The sequence below is a fragment of the Onychomys torridus genome, chromosome 16 (assembly GCF_903995425.1).
Source record: "Onychomys torridus chromosome 16, mOncTor1.1, whole genome shotgun sequence".
NCBI classification, from domain to species: domain Eukaryota; kingdom Metazoa; phylum Chordata; class Mammalia; order Rodentia; family Cricetidae; genus Onychomys; species Onychomys torridus.
This window is the reverse complement of record NC_050458.1, coordinates 22551452-22571899: the sequence shown is the minus strand read 5'-3', so window position 1 is coordinate 22571899 and position 20448 is coordinate 22551452. Positions and strand designations below refer to the sequence as shown.

Here is a 20448-nt window from a genome sequence, read left to right as displayed (position 1 = left end):
AACTTCTTTTCTCCATACAGGTCCTTTTTGTATCTATCATGGTTTCCAAGTTAGTGTTTTTATGGGATTCATGAAAGTTCTGATGAGTGAGTTTGTGTCTTTATCTTTTCCTGGGCTCTTTGCCTTATTTATTTTGTCCTTATTTATTTGTTTCAATGTGTTAGTTTTGTTTTATTCTGTTTTATTACCATCCCTTGGCAGCCTGTGTGTTTGTTTTATTTTGTCCTTTGAACTTTTTTTCTTAGTTTTTTTCTCTTCTTTTTATTGAAAATAGATTCTTCTGTCATAAAATATATCATGACCACTGTCTTATTTAGGGTTTACTATTGCTACGAAGAGACATCATGACCATAGAAACTCTTATAAAGAAGTCATTTAATTGGTGGGGGTGTTCTCTCACAGGTCAGAGGTCCAGTCCATCATGGCAGGGAGCTTGGCAGCATGTAGGCAGGCATAGTGCTGAAGAAATAGCCATGTGTCCTACATCTTACAGGCAATAGGAAGTCATTTGACTGAGGGAAGCTTGAGAAAAAAGAAATCTCTAAGTGCGTTCCCACAGTGACATACTTCCTCCAACCAGGCTATGACTCCTAATAGTGCCACTCCCTTTGGGGGCCATTTTCTTTGTGACCAACACAACCAGTTTCCCCTTCCTATACTCCTCTAAGCTCCTCCTCACCTCCCTTCTCTCCTAGATCCCTTTGCTCTATGTTTCCCTTCAGAAAAGAGCAGACCTTCAAGAGACAACAATAAAACAGAACAAAATAAAATACAATAAGATAAGGCAAAAGTCCTCATATCAAGGTTGGACAAGGCAATTCAATGGGAGGAAAAGAGTCCCAAGAGCAGGCAAAAAAGCCAGAGATGTACATGCTCCCATTGTTAGGAGTCCCACAAAAACATAAAACTAGCAGCCATCACATATATGCAGAAGACCTGGTGCAGAGCCTTGCAGGCCCCATGCTTGCCACTTCAGGATCAGTGATTCCATAGGAGCCTGGCTTAGTTTGCAATGAAAGACAGAAAGGGATGGATTTAGACTAGAGTGGAGGTGGAGAGGAACTGAAAGGGAGTAGGAGAGGGAGGGGAAACCATTATCAGGATACATTATACAAGAGAGAATTCTATTTTCAATAAAAGAAGAAATAAAAAATGATACATGCTTGGAAAAATGTTAATCAGCAAATGAGAAGATACACATGATCTGTATGATATCATGTACTAGGGCATAGGTAACCTATCAGTGGCCACCACTCCCAACACACACACACACAGAGAGAGAGAGAGAGAGAGAGAGAGAGAGAGAGAGAGAGAGAGAGAGAGAGAGAGAGAGAGATATGACTGTTTCCCTCAGTAGTCATAAACTACCAGTAGTTTCCCAGTTAGGACTGGGATGTTGTAGCCCCTCCCCCAATCCGTGCTGGGACTTTCAACTTGATCTTGTGTAGGCCTTGTGCAGGTAATCACATGTGCTATGAGTTTCTGTGTGCAACAACCACATTACACCCAGAAGACAGCACTTCACAACCCTCCTCCTCATCACTCAACTCTTTTCATAGCCTCTCAGCAAGGCTCCCTCATTTTTTCAAATGTCTGTAGTAAAGTACTTTTAGCAAGACTGTCTTAAAGCTCAAATGGCAAGAACTTATAGCTGTAAAATGTGAAGTTGATATTAACAGGCATGCTTCTGTAATTCCCTTTCATCCATATTTCCTTATTGCCTAGTCTCTAATCACCTATTCACAAAGCAACATTTTATGATGTATATATTTGTAGGAAATAAAAAAGCATCCTGTGTTTAGTCATAGCTAATCAAAATTTGCTTTCATTATTTGTAAAATATGAAATATTACTTTCAAAACACATTAGTTTTTTGCAGTACTATGCAGGATTGTGTCTTTACAAAGAATTAAAATAAATTCTACCTTTTACTTTTACATAGAAAACACCAAAAATACAAGTTGATCTTGTAATTATCTCTAGTCTATCACCGAGCTAATTTAGGCTTTCATAGTCTCTGGATCCTGATGAAAATCAAATTGTATGTTGGTAATTTTACACACCTAAATGTCAGCAAAATTTTACAGAAATTTGTCCCTGACTTGTACATTTATTTTACTCTAGCCACATTATTATAAGTCTGGGATAAGGAACCATGAATATTCTCTATTACAACAGCTGACCTTGAACTTTATGTCACATACAGTAGTGTGTCAGCTAGACCATAAAGCAATAGGATCATTCCAGAACCCATTCCTATACTTGACAGATAGTAGCTCAATAATAATAACTCACTAGCAACACCAAACCACCAATAGTATATATATATATATATATATATATATATATATATGTATGTATATGTATATATATTACAATATATGTGGAATGTTGCAATAACTAAGTATGTTTGAAAGAAGTTAAACTGGAGGACTCTAGATTTTGTAGAATAAATATTGGTGGTTTGGTGTTGCTAGTGAGTTATTATTATTTGTCATTGTAACTGGGGACAGAAATACTAATTTATAGGATAAAAAGACAATGCAAATTAAAAAAAACCACCATGGCCTTTTTTGGTTTTATCTCTTCATATGTGTTGCCTGTCGGATAACCTTAACTAAACTTTGCCACCATCACAGAACACTTTCATTTACATTTGTTTAATATCTATATGTTACTTATGTCACTTGATCTTTAAGACAGTCTTGCTAAATGTACTTTACTACACACATTTGAAAAAATAAGAGAACATTTCAGCAGAAGGATGAAAAGAGTTGAGTGATGATGAGGAGGAGAGTTGTGACATGCTGTCTTCTGGGTATAACATAGTTGATGTACACAGAAACTCATAGCATGTGTGGTGATCTGCACAAGGCCTGAATAAGATCAAACAGTTGAAAGTTCCAGCATGGGTTCAGGGAGGGTCTACATCACTCCAGCCCTAATTGGGAAACTATTGGTAGTTTATGGCTACTGGGGGAAACAAAGTCATCTCTCTCTCTCTCTCTCTCTCTCTCTCTCTCTCTCTCTCTCTCTGTGTGTGTGTGTGTGGGGGGGGGGGAGTGGGGGGGGGGGGTGGTGGCCACTAATAAGTTATCTATGCCCTAGTACATGACATCATACTCTTATGTATATGGGAAGCACTAACTGGACAAAGTGAGTTTAAAAATGAATGAATGAGTCAAATGATATGAAAAGAATTGCGGTGCTACTTAAAAAGAAAAATACAGCCTAGCAAGTTAGTGATCGTGAATCTCTGATTTTATTCAAGATCTGTTGTCTTCAAGGATTTGGACATTTCATGGCCTCTGGATATAATTTCAGGTAACTCACTGACATTCAAAGTTAGAATTGTTTGTGCTTAACTGGCAAAGCTCAGGAAATTATTTTAAAGAAAATTTATCTTCAAAAACAGCATAAAATAAATATTTTTTCTGCTTCATTTTGAGCCATCAGCTGCCTGCTCCAATCTTCACTCCCTTCTGTGAAGAAGAAAGTAGAAAAAAATATGTAATAATAAAAGTTCTAAATATATAGTTTGAGCCACCATTTATTTCTTGAGGATTTATTAAATACCCTAAGTACTTAAAGTATTTATATCTCAAACAACCTATGAAATAACAAAATTATGTATAAAGATGTGATTGATGTATATGAAGGTTAAGTAGCATGTATGTGCAAGGTAATTGGAAATTGGTTCAGAACATGGCGCCATGCCTGTCTGACCTAAAAATTTATTCTCTGAGCTGCACATGAAACAGTCCTATATACATTGAGATGAGAATCCCCTGTGAATGTCACTGTGTACTTCCTCCCCTTAATCCCCCTTCAAGAACTGTCTAGTATGGCATATTTGTTATGCTCTTTGGAGCCTGACTACCCAAATTTATCAGTTAGCTGTATTATGTAATGAAACCTGAAATGCTGACCTAATTGCTCCTCTCAGTGTGGTCATCTGCAAAATGTGCATAGTATTTCTTCCCTCACCCTGTGTGTATAGAAAACGTGCAGCCCAGAGGACATGTTATGTCAGTGGGCTTATACAGATTATGGTAAGGCTGTACAGAACATGAGACATTTCCCAAGGTCTGACATCTACTTGCTCTTGGCTTTCTCTACTTTGCCCGTTGCCTCTGTGACTTCTTGATTTAAGCGTGATCCCAGAGCATTTCCCCTGCTTGCTGTGTATATTTTTCACGTTGCTTTGTAAATTCTCTAGTGCTATTAGTGGCTCATTTATAAGCACCTAAAGGTATCTATCATATCTGGGGGTGTGAGACAAGCTTTTTGGGTTGCACACAAGGACAAATGTTTTCTCATGTCTGCCTCAGGATGGGTCTTGAGTCTTCACCCTAGTATGTTTTTCACTTCATTTTGTGTGACATCTGGAGCTGTATAAAGCAGAGAAATTCATTTTCATTGTAACACACAGTAAGTGCTAAATCATCACCAGGTATATGGATTGTCTGCATGGCAATTTGTGCATGTAGCTATTGAAACCAGTGGTGTTTCTTTCAGGATTTCTCTTTGACTCTCAAGCTGCGGTCAAAGAAGCTTCCCTTCAGACTGTGATGAAGTCATTACACCACTTATCCTGGAATTGCCATCAGTGGCATCCTCTTGTGTGTGGGCTGCTCTGATAACTTTCTGTGGAAAGAGGCACCACGTTTTAATCTCTCTCTCTTCTGTTCTTGCAGAGGATAGATGTAAGAAAAAATAGGATGGATTAACACACAAATAAGCAGACAAGAGGAATTTAGAGGAGAAAGAACAGCCAGATATTTGGGATTTATTAGCACCTTGATGTTAAGCAAGGGAGAGGAGGGGGTTAAGGACACTTCAAATAGATCCTAGAGGATGTGTACACATAGGAGAACACAGAGAAGAGGTGTAGTTATAGAGCCACTGTAGATAAACCAGGAAAGTCAGAGAAACATGGAATCCTGCCAGTTTAGAAGAAAGTGACAGCCCACTTGGGTACTCTCCCCCTAATGATACATTTATTGCACCTTTGAAAAACACAAACGTGGCATGGATACTTATGGTATCACCTCAAGCTGCTACTCAGATTCAGTTTAGATTTATATTGTCATAGCAGCCACCTCAGAGAACCAGAGGCAAGTGAGGCTCAGAAAACATACTCAATATAGAATTTCTAATTCTTCTGTGTGGATTTCCTAATTCTTCAGAAATAAATAGCTTAACCTAAGAATGTTTTAACAATGTTTGCACAGTGGAAACATCACCATGTCTCTCATTGGATTGTGGTATGTAGTGACCAATAAAGCCATACAATGAAGCCCTCTGTAAATATGAAGTGCTATTGAGATGTAGAGTAACACACTGGACATCTTTGTTTTCCATCAGACACATCCCATGAGACAGTTTCTTCCTTCCAGAACATGCACACTCCACAAAGAGTCCATCTGGCGTCTCTGCCTCTGCCAAGAGTTCAAAAGCAAATTGTTCTAAGGTGAACAACTGAGAGCTAGTGTGCAAAGGTGGTCAGAGACATGGATCTGTGCCTGACTTGAGGCTGAAAGATGCACCAAAATGTGCAATGAACATGGTGTTTTCCGTGGGGTGAATGAAATGAAGGAAAATGTCTGGCTACCTGGGCCCCCCTTTGCCTCCCCTCCAAAAACATTGCACTTGACTGACAGAGCTGTAACTTTGTTTTGATTTCCTGAGTGGTCTTGAGTTACCTAATATCTGGCTTGCTTCCCTAGATGGTTCTTTCTTAGATCTACACAGTAAAATCATACTTAAGCCATTTTCATTAGGAACTGAACACTACATGATCATAAAGGGCCTCACAGAATGCCGTGATTAGGAAAGATCAAAGGCCCAGCTTCATTACTGTTCCCTGCTTCTCCCTTCTCCTTCGTCTTTGCCATCAACTGTCTGAACCAGACTAAGCACTGCTCTCCAAAGTTTGCACAATCTGGAAAAGATAACTTCTCCAAAGAAGTCTGGCTTTTCCTGAGAGCACATGGCTTGCAGGTTTTCCATGGCCCAGGTCACAGTCCCTAAGTAGAATGTTCCTTTGGCTCCCTAGAGAGAACCTGCGCCTGCTTGCTGCAGCTGTCCCCATAGCTTCTAGGACCCAACAGTTGGATTAACACTGCGACTAAAGGCAGCTAGCTCTTCTCTGAGCCAGCCCTTCCTCAGCACACTGAGTCATTTCAGACTCACCCCTGGCCAAATCCCTTAGGAAAGCTGTGCGCCATAATGTGCTGGTAAGGATGTTCCTCATTAGGGCAGACCTCAGTTTAAATTCTGGCTCTTTATCTCTCACAGCCTCGCATTTCTCACGTGTAAATTTGGGACATTGGTGCCCACCTCTAAGAAATGTTCTAAAGACTAACTGAAACAATGTTTAGAAAACACACAGAAGTGTACCTGGCCACAAAGCTCCCAATAAATGAGGACTCCATCTTCTTGCCCTTTTGGCGCTTCCTTATTGTTCTAGAGGTCTATGCAAAACTCTGACACACTAACTCTTTTCTGGAAAGTATTCCCAACTGCTCAGCCGCAGCTGCCTCCAACTTTCCTTTGGATTCAACCCCAAGCGAGGAATGGAGGATGTTTCCTCAGATTAGCAGTTTGGAGCCAGGCAAACCTCAGTCCTTCCCACAAGCAGAGAGAAGGGGCTGTCTGCACCCAGGCTGAATAGCAAGAGACAGAGGAAAATCTAGCTGTCCACTAGTGAAACAGAGGAGGGACGTGTTCAGATTTTCCTCTTTCTTTTTCAAAAGATTTTATTCTTATATTAGTGTGTGTGTGTGTGTGTGTGTGTGTGTGTGTGTATGACTGTGTGAGTGAATGTCACACGGGATTTGAAAAGCCAGGAGAATCCTCAAATACGGTGGAGTTACCAGTGGATGTGATCACTGACATGGGTGCTGGGTCTCAAACTAGTCTTCTAGAAGAGCAGTAAAGGCTTTAAATGCCTAAGCCAATCCTCCAGCCCTTCTCTTTTCCTTTTAAAATTTATTTTCAGTAAACAATAAACGTTATGCTAAGTTGCGTAAAAAAAGATGTTTTAAAATAGTATATATATATATATATATATATACACATACACACATACACACACAAACATACAAACACACCTAATCTCAACCCTCAAATGGAGTTTTGGTATTTTCCAAAATTGAAAGGGGTGAGTGTTTCCTTAGAATTCTGGTGGAAATCTCATTTTACATTGCCAATTTATTTATTTTTTCTGTCTGTGGAGTCTCTATAAATTTTCTATATTGTGACAAACATAGAATAGAATTGAAGCAGACACTCTTTTCATATTGCTGTCAATTGGCACTATCAACTTGTAAGGTTCTCCAGGTGGTCACTCTGCTGCAGGCTCTGTATAGAGAAAGACACATAATCATAACTTGAGTCATTTAAGGAAGGGGAGCAACACTCAGCTCCGTCTTCTGGGTTAGTTGCTCCTCAGGCATTGCACATGCAGTATTTGCCCCATCCCTAATAGTTACATGTGCTTATCATTCAGACTTTGTAGACAGGAAATCATCCCAAGGAAAGTAAAACTTCTCCGCAGGGTGTCAGAGATGCTAATAGCAAAACAGCTTCAAAATTTGTCTATCTGAATCCAGACCTCAGGTTCTTGATTAGTTAACTCTGCAACTTCCCCACCTATTTTATTTCATTATGTACCTATGTATCTATTTACCTGTCTGACTGTCTATCATCTATCTATCTATCTATCTATCTATCTATCTATCTATCTATCTATCATCTATGCATCATCTGTCATGTATTAATTCACTATACTATCTTTCTTTTTCCTTCACATCCCTGAAAGATACTTAAGTGGGCCTCCAGGAACAGAAATCTTTTGCCTGACATCTTTCTAAAGTTTATGTCCTCCATAGGAGACACTATTGCCTCTACTCCAATTTCCCACTGCATCAAAGGTACTTGGGAAGAAACTGAAAACTTACACCTCCAATGGACTTTTCTCCAAAAGTAATTAGAGACGTGTGCAGTGGATTATGATAGGATAAACCTATCAAGGATTCAAACAGAAAGAAACAAAGATCATAGATTTTCATTAAATCTGTCAGCTCTGTACATTAATTTTTTTACAAATGTAACTTGATCTTGATTCCTCTTTATAAAATATGAGACCTCTCTATTTATAGCATATAAGTGAGTGAATAAGTTATATCTATTATGGGTCAGGAGCTGCCAAAGGCTATTTTACACTATAGATATATTTACATTATAGATAATAGTATTTAATCTATCTTCCTCTTTAGAAGACAGAGGTTTTGAGGAGATGGTGTATGTTTTCTTTCAGTTGAATTTAGCACAGTGCCTAGCACTTAAAAAGTAGTGAAACTTGTTTTATCTCACCAACTGGAAACATATAAATGAATACCATCACTGTATAATGCGGACATCTAAAGGAAGATAGTAATGTGGGGTTTTATGTGCCACTAGGAGCCAAATATTTGTTAAAATATTATTTCTGGACAAGCCCATAAGAGTGTTTCTGGATTAATAGTAGAATGAGCAACTTGAGTGAGTCATACTTCTTCCTGTAGTGTGGGCTGGGTTCATATATTTTGGTGAGGCCTAAATAGAATAAAAGGATAAATAAGAAAGTACTTTTTGGGAAGTGGCTAAGGGTGCCTACAATCAAGCCTAATGACATGAGTTCAAACCCCGAACCTACATGGTAGAAGGAATCAACTCCCACAAGCTGTCCTGTGACCTCCACGTATATACAAAAGCACAGATGGATAGACAGTAGGTAGGTAGGTAGGTAGGTAGGTAGGTAGGTAGGTAGGAAGGAAGGACAGAAGGAAGAAAGGAAAGAAAGAAAGAAAGAAAGAAAGAAAGAAAGAAAGAAAGAAAGAAAGAAAGAAAGAAAGAAGGAAGGGTGGGTGGGTGGGTGGGTGGGAGGGAGGATGGATGGATGGATGGATGGATGGATGGATGGATGGTTGGATGGACAGATAGATGGATAGATAGGTAGAGAAGAAAGGAAGGAAGAAAAGGAAGGAAGGAAAGAAAAGACAGAAAAGGAAGGAAGGAAAGAAGGAAGGAAGGAAGGAAGGGAGGGAGGGAGGGAGGGAGGGAGGGAGGGAGGGAGGGAGGAAGGAAGGAAGGAAGGCAAAGAGAAAATTTCATTTTTGCCTATTTTTTCTTCAAGCTGGCAATCAGGTATTTCTCTGTCTTTGACTCAGACTTGGGCTGGATCATAACATGCAACTCTGATTCTCCTGGCCTTTGAGCCCTGAGATTTGGACTAAATTACTATCTCTGGGTCTTCTGGACCAGATTTCAGTTTCACTGACTTTAATGTGTCTGTGTTTTCTTGCTTTAGCCTTTGTGTGTATTGTACTTTCCTTTTTCTAGTTTCTTGTGATGGGAACTTACGTTATTAATCTGAGAACTCTCTTCATGGATAGTGTAAGATTTTAGTACACTAAAGTCTCCTATTGACAAATATTCAACATGCTTGTTCAGCTCTACACATCAGATCTTTCCTTAAATCTTTCCTTTGTGAGTTATGCAGAAACTAGTGCATGACTTATAAGTATATAGAGATTCTTCTGTGGTCTTTTGTAATTGACATAAAGTATGATTATATTAAGATTAGTGAACACTAAGTATTTCAGTTACTTTAAATATGTTTAGAAGTTTTTATAGCTCAATATATTGTCGGAACTGGTAAATGTTCCACAGGGGATTGAAACAAGTATGTGTGATGTTTTTATTGGAAGGAGTATTCTACAGATGTCATTTAGGTGCTGCTGATTGATAATCACTGCCAGATATTATGTTTTCCTGATAACCTGACTAATAATTCTCTAAGTTGTGGAAAGAGGTGTCAATGTACTGAACTTCTTTCAGCTCCAACCACTATAGATCTCCAAATTACAAAAATTGGAATAAAAACTTCAACTTTACACGGGTTGGCAGAAAAATTAAAACACATTCAGTAGAAACTACTCTTCAAATGTTGACATTTGGCATATTCCTGAAGATAGCACCATGTGGAAAGACAGTCTCGCACAGAAAGCAGCAATCACAAAGGTGCTAAGCTGTGTGTCCAGTCTCCAGCTTCAATAAATATTGAAGTGCTTACAACTTATAATGGCTTTATCAGGACACTTTTTTTTGTAATGCAAGGGCCACTTGTATTGTTTTGGGTGCTTTGAGCTCTATCATTTTGACATATATATATATATGTATATATATATAAAATTTATGATCATCGTTCCCAATGAATTATTACTATTATTATTGCAGTTTTCCCTTTTGGTCTACATAAGTTCTTTTGCTCTAAAATCTGCTTAATTTAATGCCACTAGAACTCCTTCAATTTTGGATAGTATTGCAAAGTCTGTCTTCATCATTTCTTTCTTTCTTTTTTATTGTATTTTTTAAAATTTTTATAATTTAATTTAATTTTACATATCAGCCATGTATTCCCTGTCCTCCCTCCCCACCGCCCTCCTCTCCCTCTCTCCAGCCCACCCCCATTTCCCATCTCCTCCAGGGCAAGGACTCCCCTGGGGGTTCAGCTCAACTTGGTAGATTCCATCAGTCAAGGCAGGTCCAGTCCCCTCCTCCCAGGCTGAGCAAAGTGTTTACCTTCAACCTACCTACGGCACTAAATTTGAACTGTGAATCTGTTAAACTACAGAGTTGGGTTAAGTGTGTCCCCACTCATTCTTTTGTATTTTTTCTCTGCTATAGTATTGGTATATTTAAAGTATTTGTATTAATATGCTACTATCTTTGGTCCTTTATTTTTAAGATCTCTTTTTCTAATTAATTTTATTTTACCTTTGTGTGTATTATCTATGCTTTTTGAAGCATCTTTCAATGTCTGTGTATGCTTTTCCTTTGTATCTTGCATATAGTCTTAACTTATTACATGCTTTGAGTATTACAAATATGCATGAATGACTTACCACAGTTTTTTATGAAAAGAAAATTTTATTATTTCCTGTTAAGTATAAAAAATTTCTATTTGTTTGTCTTTGCCCTCCTATCACACAAATATACTGCTAGGTGGATCAAGTGGGACTAGATAAATTGCTTCAATTGTCACTTACAACTTGGTAAATTCATAAAGAAAAGGCTAGCATGCCATTCAAAGATGCATTTCCGATGTTTTTGTCAGTCTTTCTTCATTCCAAATTTCCCGTATTGTTATTTATCATTACCCATTTGGAAATTTTCTTTGAACATTTACTGAGTGATCTGTTAGTAACAAATTCTTTTAGATATCCTGTGCTGAAAAAAAAGTTTTTATTTATCTTTCATCCATGAAGGACACACTTTGTTGGATATACAACTCATAGTTTACAGAATAGTTTTTTCTTTAAAAATGGCAAGATATTTTGGCATTTGCCTTCTGGCTCCACAGCTTCAGAATAGAAACCTCTGAATTGGTCTTCCCCTATGGATAATTTGTTGTTCTCTCTGTTTGCTTTCAATATTTTTCCATTGCTTTTCATTTATAGAAGGTTAATTGTGGTAAAATTTTGATGCTTCTTGGGATTTATCCTATTGTGAGAAGTTTTAAGTTACATGATTTTCATTTGGCGCCCTTTTTATAATGCATTTCTTTGTTGAGACCTTGCTTTTTATTATTTGTTCAAGATGGTTAGAAAATGCTTGTTGAAACATTTCTTGATTGTTGTTTTGATATTCATGTGAGAAAATTTCAACATAGACATTTTTTGTGTTGATTCTATTTGATTAGGTTGTCTATGCAATACTAGATTTTCCTGGATCACAGTATAATGAGCGACTCCCTGGATATTTATGTTATTGTGTTAACAGACTGTGAGTTCTATTTAAAATACTTTTTTAACATTCACTCATTCTGTTTCTGTTTACCAGTTAGGTCCTAAACTACACCTTCCTACTGTTACTGGGGACTACACCTAGGTTCTGACATGTGCTAAGCATTCAGTGGCATTCCTTTTACCAATGAATGATAACTTCAGCCATTCAGTGCTTATTTGTTAATGTGTTTTTCCAATTTTGAGACCAGGTCTGTCTAAGTGACCCAGGCTGGCCTCTTGCTTGTGATCTTTCTTACCTCAGCCATACAAGTAGCTAAAATTACAGACCTGTGCACCAGGATTAGCCTTGGACGTTGTTTTCATCTGCTTATTTGACATGATGTCATTGAGGCTCCCTCTAGTTCCTCAACAGATTTAGAGGAACAAAGACAGATATTGAAGCTGGATGCTCCTCCTGTACATGTGAGGAGAAATTGCCCAAGCTGTGGATATTGCTATTACATCATTCTCAATGCTGGTGACTCTTGCTATGTCTGTCATTTATCTGGTGACAAATTTATCTAGTTTTTTTTTTTTTTTTTTGAGTCCCTCTTTTGATTATGCAAATTTTGACAAGTGTCATTGCAGAAGCCAGATCCAGTAGAAGAAGAAGTAAGCCCAGATACCTCGGTGGCTAATTTGAAGATTGTGAAATGCCCATCTTGGGTCACCTTCTGCTCTTGGATATGTTAGGTTTTTGCTCTATTGTTTGAATTTTTCAGTCCTGCACAGAACATCCTTTCTCTTTCAGTTTTATTTTCTTTAACTTTTCTGGTTCTCTCTTGAATTATTTTCTGAATTTTAATTGTACTTGGCAGGGAATTGGAAGAGAATTCATATGCTGGATACTCCTCTTCTGAAAAACCTTTAAATGGTTATAAAGTTTCTGACCTTCATAACATCAATACTTACTGAGAGTCTAATGGCTTTCTAGTCTTTGCCTATCATATACACAATATCCAGCCCAACTTGACTTCAAGATTTTCTATTTGTAAACAATTTTGGTTGTTTTTCTCCCTCAAATGAAATTAGATTCTTTTCTCATGTAATGTATCCTGATTAAGGTTTCTCCTCCCTTTATTCCCCTTAGTCCCTTCCTCCCGACCTTACCTCCCATCCTGATCCACCGGTCTTTCATTAGAAAACAAACAGGCTTCTAGGAGATAATAATAAAGTAAAATAAGATAAACCAAACTAATAGATCAGAAAAGGACAGGAAAAAAAGGAAGAGTGAAAAAAAGAAAGAAAGAAAAACCTTAAGAAAGAGATAAATGCAGAGACCCATTCATTCATATACTCAAAAATCCCATTAAAAATAGTAAACTGAAGCAATGATGTGATATGCAAAGGACATGCAGGGTACAAAGAGAGAAATACATATATAGTTTTTATTTTTATTATAGTTTAATATATAATATATTATGAAAGTAAAATATTATATATAACATACTATCATATATTTTATAATAAAATTAAAACAAAAATAAAAACTAAAACTAAGTGAAAAAAATGAAAAAAAGAAAAACCCATAGATGACATTATGAATCAAAGAATGTCCAAAAATGCCATTGAGTATGTTTTCTCTTGGCCATCTAATGCTGGCATGCGGCCTGCTCTTAAGAGTTGTTTGCTTTGCCCATGAGATTCACTTGGATAAAAGTAAACTTTCATTTGCAAGTGGTTATCAATTGCATACATCTTCTTGGTTAGTGGTGGGGACCTGTATCCACAATTCCTAGCACACCATCTAGTACAGACCCGTATAGGACCAGTGCACGCTGCCTCATTCTCTGAGTTCATACATGCATCAATCCTGTTGATTTAAAGAACCTTGTTTTCCATATGCCCTCCATTCCCTCTGGATCTTATACTCTTTCTGCCTCCACTTCTACAGGGTTTCCTGAGCCCTAAGGGGAGGTTTTAATAGAGACAGCCCATTTAGAGCTGAGTGTTTGAATGTCTCTCACTCTCTGCATAATGTCTAATTGTGGGTCTCTGTATTTCTTCCCATCTGCTTGCTGCAGGGGGAGAAAACTTTTCCAATAGTGGTTGAGTAAGGTACTGATCTATGAGTCTAGATTGTCATTTGGAGTCATTTTATTTATTTATTTATTTATTTATTTATTTATTTATTTATTTATTTATTTATATTTTTTTTCCGGTAACAGTAGTATTTGATTTTACCCATGTGCCTAGGCTGTTAAGACTCAGGTTCTTGGTCTCCCAAGGTGAAGTTTAAGTCAAATCACATATTTATTGATTACACCCACAAGCTTCAGGTCACTGTTGCACTGGTATATCTTACAGGCAGGCAGTACAACAATGCAGATCCAAGGGTGTATGGTTGTAGTGGTGTTTATGTCTCTCCTTTTGTAGCCTACAGAGTAACTTCCCATACCAAAGATGTTAGAATATGACAATGAAGGATCCTCATAGGCACCAGCTTGAGTTCTCCATGGTCAATGGGTTGTGTTGGTTCCATGTTCAATGGGTTATGTCTTCAGCAATATGGCCTTACTATCAGTTTGTAGAAAGCCACCTACAGTCTTGTCAACAGCCTGGGTGATTTGAGAGTTCCCAGTGGACCCCTTTGGCCAACAACTCAACTAAATATAACACATTACCTATATTGAAAGCTTCATTGGATGACAAGAGATGCCCAGTTTAGGCTCTGATTTGTGTCAATACCATGCTGTTTGTATTGTATCTTTGTTTACATTTTGAGGTCAGGTATGGTCATACCTCCAGCAGTTCTTTTTATGAGGTTTTGTGCCATTTTTTTTGTTTTTTGTTTTTTGTTGTTTTTATTTTATTTTTTTACTTATTTATTTATTTATTTATTTTAGCTCTCCTAGGTTTCTGTTTATTAGGTTGTTTCCACAAAGCTGAAAATTGTTCTTTCAAGATCTGAAGAATTGTGTTGGGCTTCTGATGGAGATTGCATTGAATCTATAGATTGCTTTTGGTAGGATGGCCAATTTTATTATATTAATCATACCAATCTGTGAGAATGGGAGAACTGGTATCTTTTTCAAATTCTTTCATCAATATCTTATAGTTTATATTGTACAAGTCTTTCATTTGCTTTGTAAGAGTTACCCCAAGATATTTTATATGACCTGAGACTTGTGAAAATAAATTAATAAATTGTTTCTCTGCTTTCTTTCTCAGTCCATTTGCCATTTGTATATAGGAAGCTATTGGGTTTTATGCATTAATTTTATATCTAATTACTTTGGAGAAATGCTTATCAGCTGTAGGAGTTTCCTGGTGAAAATTGTTGGGTCACTTATATATGCTGTCATAACATCTGCAAATAACAGCACTTTGATTTCTTGCTTTCAAATTTATATCTTCTTAAAGTCTTTCAGTTGCTCTAGGTAAGATAACAAATATTATATTGATTAGGTATTGAGAAAGTGCATGGCCTTCTCTTGTTCCTGATTTTAATAGAATTGCTTTGAATTTCCCTACATTTGAGTTATTGTTGGTTATGAGTTTGAGATAACCTGTCTTTAATATGTTGAAATATGTCCCTTTTATTCCAAATCACACTAGAACTTTTATTATGAAGATTTTTGTGTTTTTTTTTTTTTTTTGAAGATTGTTGGATTTTTGTCAAAGGCCTTTTCTATATCTATGAGATAATCATGGGTTTTTCTCTTTTAGTTTGTTTATATGGTGGTTTAAATTTATCAGTTTACATATGTTAAACAACCCCTGCCACTCTAGGGTGAAACCTACTTGACCAAGGAGAATGATCTTTTTGATGTGTTCTAGGATTAAGTTGGTGAGTATTTTATTGAGAAGTTTTGCATCTATGTTCATTAGGGAAATTGGTCTATACTTTTCTTTTTTTGTTGTGTCTTTGTGTCTTGTTAACAAAGTTAAACCTGAGCCAGGTATTGGGGTGAAGCAGAACAAGCCACAGTTACCTCACTTCTCCAGTTCCTCAGCTGATACTGTTTCCTCAGACTGGAAGCCTCTGTGTCCTTATCCAAATGGGTCTCAGCTGAACTGCTGCTCCAAAGCTCTAAAAGCTTCACCAGCCAAATGCTTCTAGTTCCTGGTTTTCATGCTTTATATACCTTTTTGCTTTCTGCCATCACTCCCTGGGATTAAAGGTGTGAGTCACCATGCTTGGCTGTATCCTTGAACAGATGGATTTCTGCCTCTGGAATGCTAGGATTAAAGGTGTGAGTGCCACTGCCTATGTTTAATATTGTAGCTGTTCTGTTTATGACCCCAGATAAGTTTATGAGGGTGCACAACGTTTTGGGGAACACAATACCACCACAGTATGGCTTAGTTTCTAAACTTTTATTGTTTCTGTTGTTGATATTCAGCTTTAATCCAGGGTATTATTTCAATTTTCTTGCATCTGTTAATAGTTGCTTTGTGATTGAGTTCTATAAAATTCTGAGAGAAAGGTATATTCTTTTGTGTTTGGGTGAAATATTCTGCAAATGTCTGTTATGTCCATTTGGTTTACAATGTCAGTTAGCTCCAGTATTTCTGTTTAGTTATTTTTTCTGGGTGATCTGTGTATAGGCAAGAGTGGGATATTTTCTGGGCAGTGGTGACGCATGCCTTTAATCCCAGCAATCAGGAGGCAGAGCCAGGCAGATCTCTGTGAGTTCGACACCAGCCTGGTCTCCAAAGTGAGTTCCAGGAAAGGTGCAAAGCTATACAGAGACACCCTGTCGCAAAAAAAAAAAAAAAAAAAAAAAAAAAAAAAAAAAAAAGTGGGATATTTAAGGCTCCCATTAACAATGTATAAGGACTAGTATATGATTTAAGCCATTGAAGTGTTTCTTTTTCAACCTGTATTTTGTGTATCAAGGTGAAGAATTGAAATGTCCTCTTGGTGGATTTTTTTCCCTTTGATGAGTATGTATTGTTCTTCCTTACATCTTCTAACTCATTTTACTTTGAAGTCCACTTTTTTCAGACATTAAAATGGGTACAACTTTTTATGTCCATTTGCTTGGAATATCTTTTTCCATTATTTTATATGAAGGTGAATTCTATCTTTGATGTTTCATGGAGACAGCAGAAGGATGGATTCTGCTTTCCCGTCCATTCTGTTAGTCTATGTGTTTTTATATGGGAGTTGAGACCATTGATGTCAAAATGTATTAATGAACATTATTTGTAGATATCTGTTATTCTGTTGGAGAGAGAGAGAGAGAGAGAGAGAGAGAGAGAGAGAGAGAGAGAGAATTCTCTTTTGATTGCTGGTTCCATATTATTTCTTGAGTGTGATTAACCTTTTTAGGTTGAAGTGTTTATTTTAGAGCCTTCTGTAAGACTGATTTGTAGATAGATATTGCTCGATTTGATTTTATCATAAAATGTCTCATTTTCTCCATCTAGTTTGATTTAAAGTGTTGTTGTGTGTGGTAGTCTGGGCTGGCATCTATGGTCTCATAAATTCTGGAGAACATCTCTCCAGGCCTCTTTTGGCTTTTAGAGTCCCCAATGAGAAGTCAGGTATTGTTCTAATGGGTCTGCCTTTATATGATACTTGGTCTTTTTCCCTTGAAGTTTTTAATATTCTTTCTTTGTTCTGTATGTTTGGTGTTTTAATTTTTATGTGATGTGGGGAATTTCTTTTCTGGTCTAGTCTATTTGGTGTTCTGTATGCATTTTATACCTTGATGTACATCTCCTTCTTCAGGTTAGGGAGATTTTCTTCCATTATTTTATTAAAATACTTTCTGTGACTTAGACCTATATTCCTTCTCCTTCCTCTATTCTTATTATTCTTAGAGTTAGTCTAGATTTTCTCAATGTTTTCTTCCAGGAATTTTATTTATTTAGATTTAATGTTTTCTTTGTCTGAAGTATCAATTTCTTCTATCATATCTTCAGTGCCTGAGATTTTCTCTTAAGTCTCTTGTATTCTGTTGGTGAAGCTTGCCTGTGAGGTTCCTGTTCAATTTCTGAAATTTTTCATTTCCAGATTTCCCTCAGTTTGGGTTTTCTTTGTTGATTCTATTTCCACTTTCCAGCCTTGAATTGTTTTATTCATTTCATAACACTCTTTGTGTTTTAGAGTTTTCTTTTCTTTTTTAAAATTTTATACTTTAATTTAATTTTACATATCAGCTGTAGATTCCCCTGTCCTCCCTCGTCCCACCCCTCCACCTTCTCCCCAGCCCACCCCCCATTCCCATCTCCTCCAGGGCAAGGACTCCCCTGGGGATTCAGCTCAACCTAGTAGATTTGGTAGATTCAGTCGAGGCAGGTCCAGTCCCCTCCTTCCAGGCTGAGCAAAGTGTCCCTGTGTAAGCCCAAGGTTCCAAACAGCCAGCTCATGCTCTAAGGACAGGTCTGGGTCCCACTGCCTGGATGCCTCCCAAGCAGTTCAAGCTATTCAAATGTCTCACTTATCCAGAGGGCCTGATCCAGTTGGGGGCTCCTCAGCTATTGGTTCATAGTTCATGTGTTTCCACTAGTTTGGCTAGTCCCTGTGCTTTTTTCAATCATGGTCTCAACAATTCTCAATCATAGAATCCCTACTCTTTCTCACAGATTGGACTCCTGGAGCTCCACCTGGGGCCTGGCTGTGGATCTCTGCATCTGCTTCCATCATTCATTGGATGAGAGTTCTAGCACGACATTAGGGTGTTTGGCCATTCAGATCACCAGAGGAGGTTAGTTTGGGCTTTCTCTCAACCATTGCCAGTAGTCTACAGTGGAGGTATCATTGTGGATTTCTGGGGACCTCTCTAGCACTTTGCTTGTTCCTATTCCCACGGGGTCTTCATTTATCATGGTCTGTTATTCCTTGTTCTCCCTCTCTGTTCTTGATCCAGCTGGGATCTCCCGCTCCCCTAAGCTCTCTTTCCCTCGATCCTTGCCCTTCATTACACCCCCCTCACGTTCAGTTTGCTCATGTAGATTTCATCCATTGCTCTGTCATTGAGGCATCCCTGTGTCTTAGGGTCCTGTTTTCTAGGTAGCCTCCCTGGAGTTGTGAGTAGCAGTCTAGTCATCCTTTGTTTTACATCTAATATCCTCCTATGAGTGAGTACATACCATGTTTGTATTTCTGAGTCCGGGTTACCTCACTCAGGATGATTTTTTTCTAGATCTATCTATTTGCCTGCAAACCTCATGATGTCATTGTTTTTCTCTGCTGAATAGTACTCCATTGTGTATATGTACAACATTTTCTTTATCCATTCTTCAGTTGAAGGGCATCTAGGTTGTTTCCAGGTTCTGGCTATTACAAACAATGCTGCTATAAACATAACTGAGTATGTGCCCTTGTAGTATGATTGAGTATTCCTTATTTTTTTTTTTATTTTCAGGACTCCAGCTAGCTTTACTGATGCTCATGTCAGAGCTACCAAAGGATTTCCAGAAGTCACAGCACAAAGACTCTTGCAGAGTCACCATTCAAGGCCTGTTCTATGGGACCTTGCCCTCACCCTGACCCTTGACTTCTGCTATCACATGCTTGTGACCTGGTCTCCAGGCTCCATCTTGTCAGATGGACTTCAAAGCATGCCTACCAGTTCCCTCAGATTTGGCAGGAACCACATGGATGAAAGTCTTGTAGAGCACAGCACCCTTGGGCAGACTGGTGACCAGATCCATAGCCTCCGAGTTTTGGGGATTGGGCATGTAGACCTCTTTTGTGTAGCAGCCAATCCCCTCCTCCAGGGCATAGAGGCACTTGTTCTTCCCAATTCCCACATGGGCGCCTGGTTGCCATCGAAACTGATGCTGAGTGCCCAGGATGTTACCAGTATGAACATAGTGATCTTCCATTTTCTTGATGCCATAGTGTTTGCCTTGTGATTTTCCACAAAGGTTCTTGGAGCTGCCGCTTGTCTTCTTGGATGCATATCTGACAACAAGTACTGGAGCTGGCTGGGGGCTCAACAGGGCTGCTGCCCTTGTCCTCAGTGCAAGAACTGCCAACGCCATGTTTGTTTCGCATTTGCTTCAGGGCTGGGAAATCTCTTCTTTAGGAATTTCTATCTTAGTCATAAATGCTGTTTTAAGATATTTCACTTGTACTCCAGCTATGTTTCAATTCTCAGGGCCCATTGTGGTAGGGTTGTTGGACACTAGTGGAGTCACATTCTTCTTGCTGTTATTATGTTTTCATGCTGGCCTCTAGGCATCTGGATTTGGATTGCTTGTAATTCTTGGTGCTGATATCTGGTCTTCTCTTTGTTGGTTGTGCATTTGTGCATGAGTGTGTGCTTGTTTGTGCATGCATTCCTGTGTGTGTGTGTGTGTGTGTGTGTGTGTGTGTGTGTGTGTGTGTGTATGTGTTCCTCAGTTTTTGTTGGCTTCTCTGATTCTTAGGAGTGTATGGTAGCTGTGTATTGTCTGGTAGGAATTTTTCTAGGATCCTGCATAGTGTGGCCACTGTGTCTTCTTGGTACAATGTGTTTCTAGGTACTGGGAGCTCTCAGTTGGGAATGGGGATGAGGTAGAATGAGGTAAGAGGAGATATATAGGAAGAAGGAAAGCAGAGTGTTCCATAAAGATCTGCTTAGTCCCTGGGGAATGGAGGCAAAGAGTGAGGAGAGGTCACAAGAGGTAGTATGCTACAAATCTGAGGATGGACTATGCTGGGGGATGTATTTCT

The 20448-nt window shown here is 38.2% G+C and overlaps 1 protein-coding gene across 1 annotated transcript; it reads right to left on the bottom strand.

The window, feature by feature from the left end:
• Window positions 1-19331: 19331 nt before the first annotated feature.
• Window positions 19332-19775, bottom strand: LOC118597095 (39S ribosomal protein L27, mitochondrial-like). The gene has a single exon (XM_036208364.1). The coding sequence runs from the start codon at window positions 19773-19775 to the stop codon at window positions 19332-19334; it is 444 nt and encodes a 147-aa protein (XP_036064257.1).
• Between the last annotated feature and the right edge of the window lie 673 nt (window positions 19776-20448).

Coding starts and splice junctions, on each gene's coding strand:
- LOC118597095 (XM_036208364.1), bottom strand. CDS start 19,775: ATGGCGTTGGCAGTTCTTGCACTGAGGACAAGGGCAGCAGCCCTGTTG.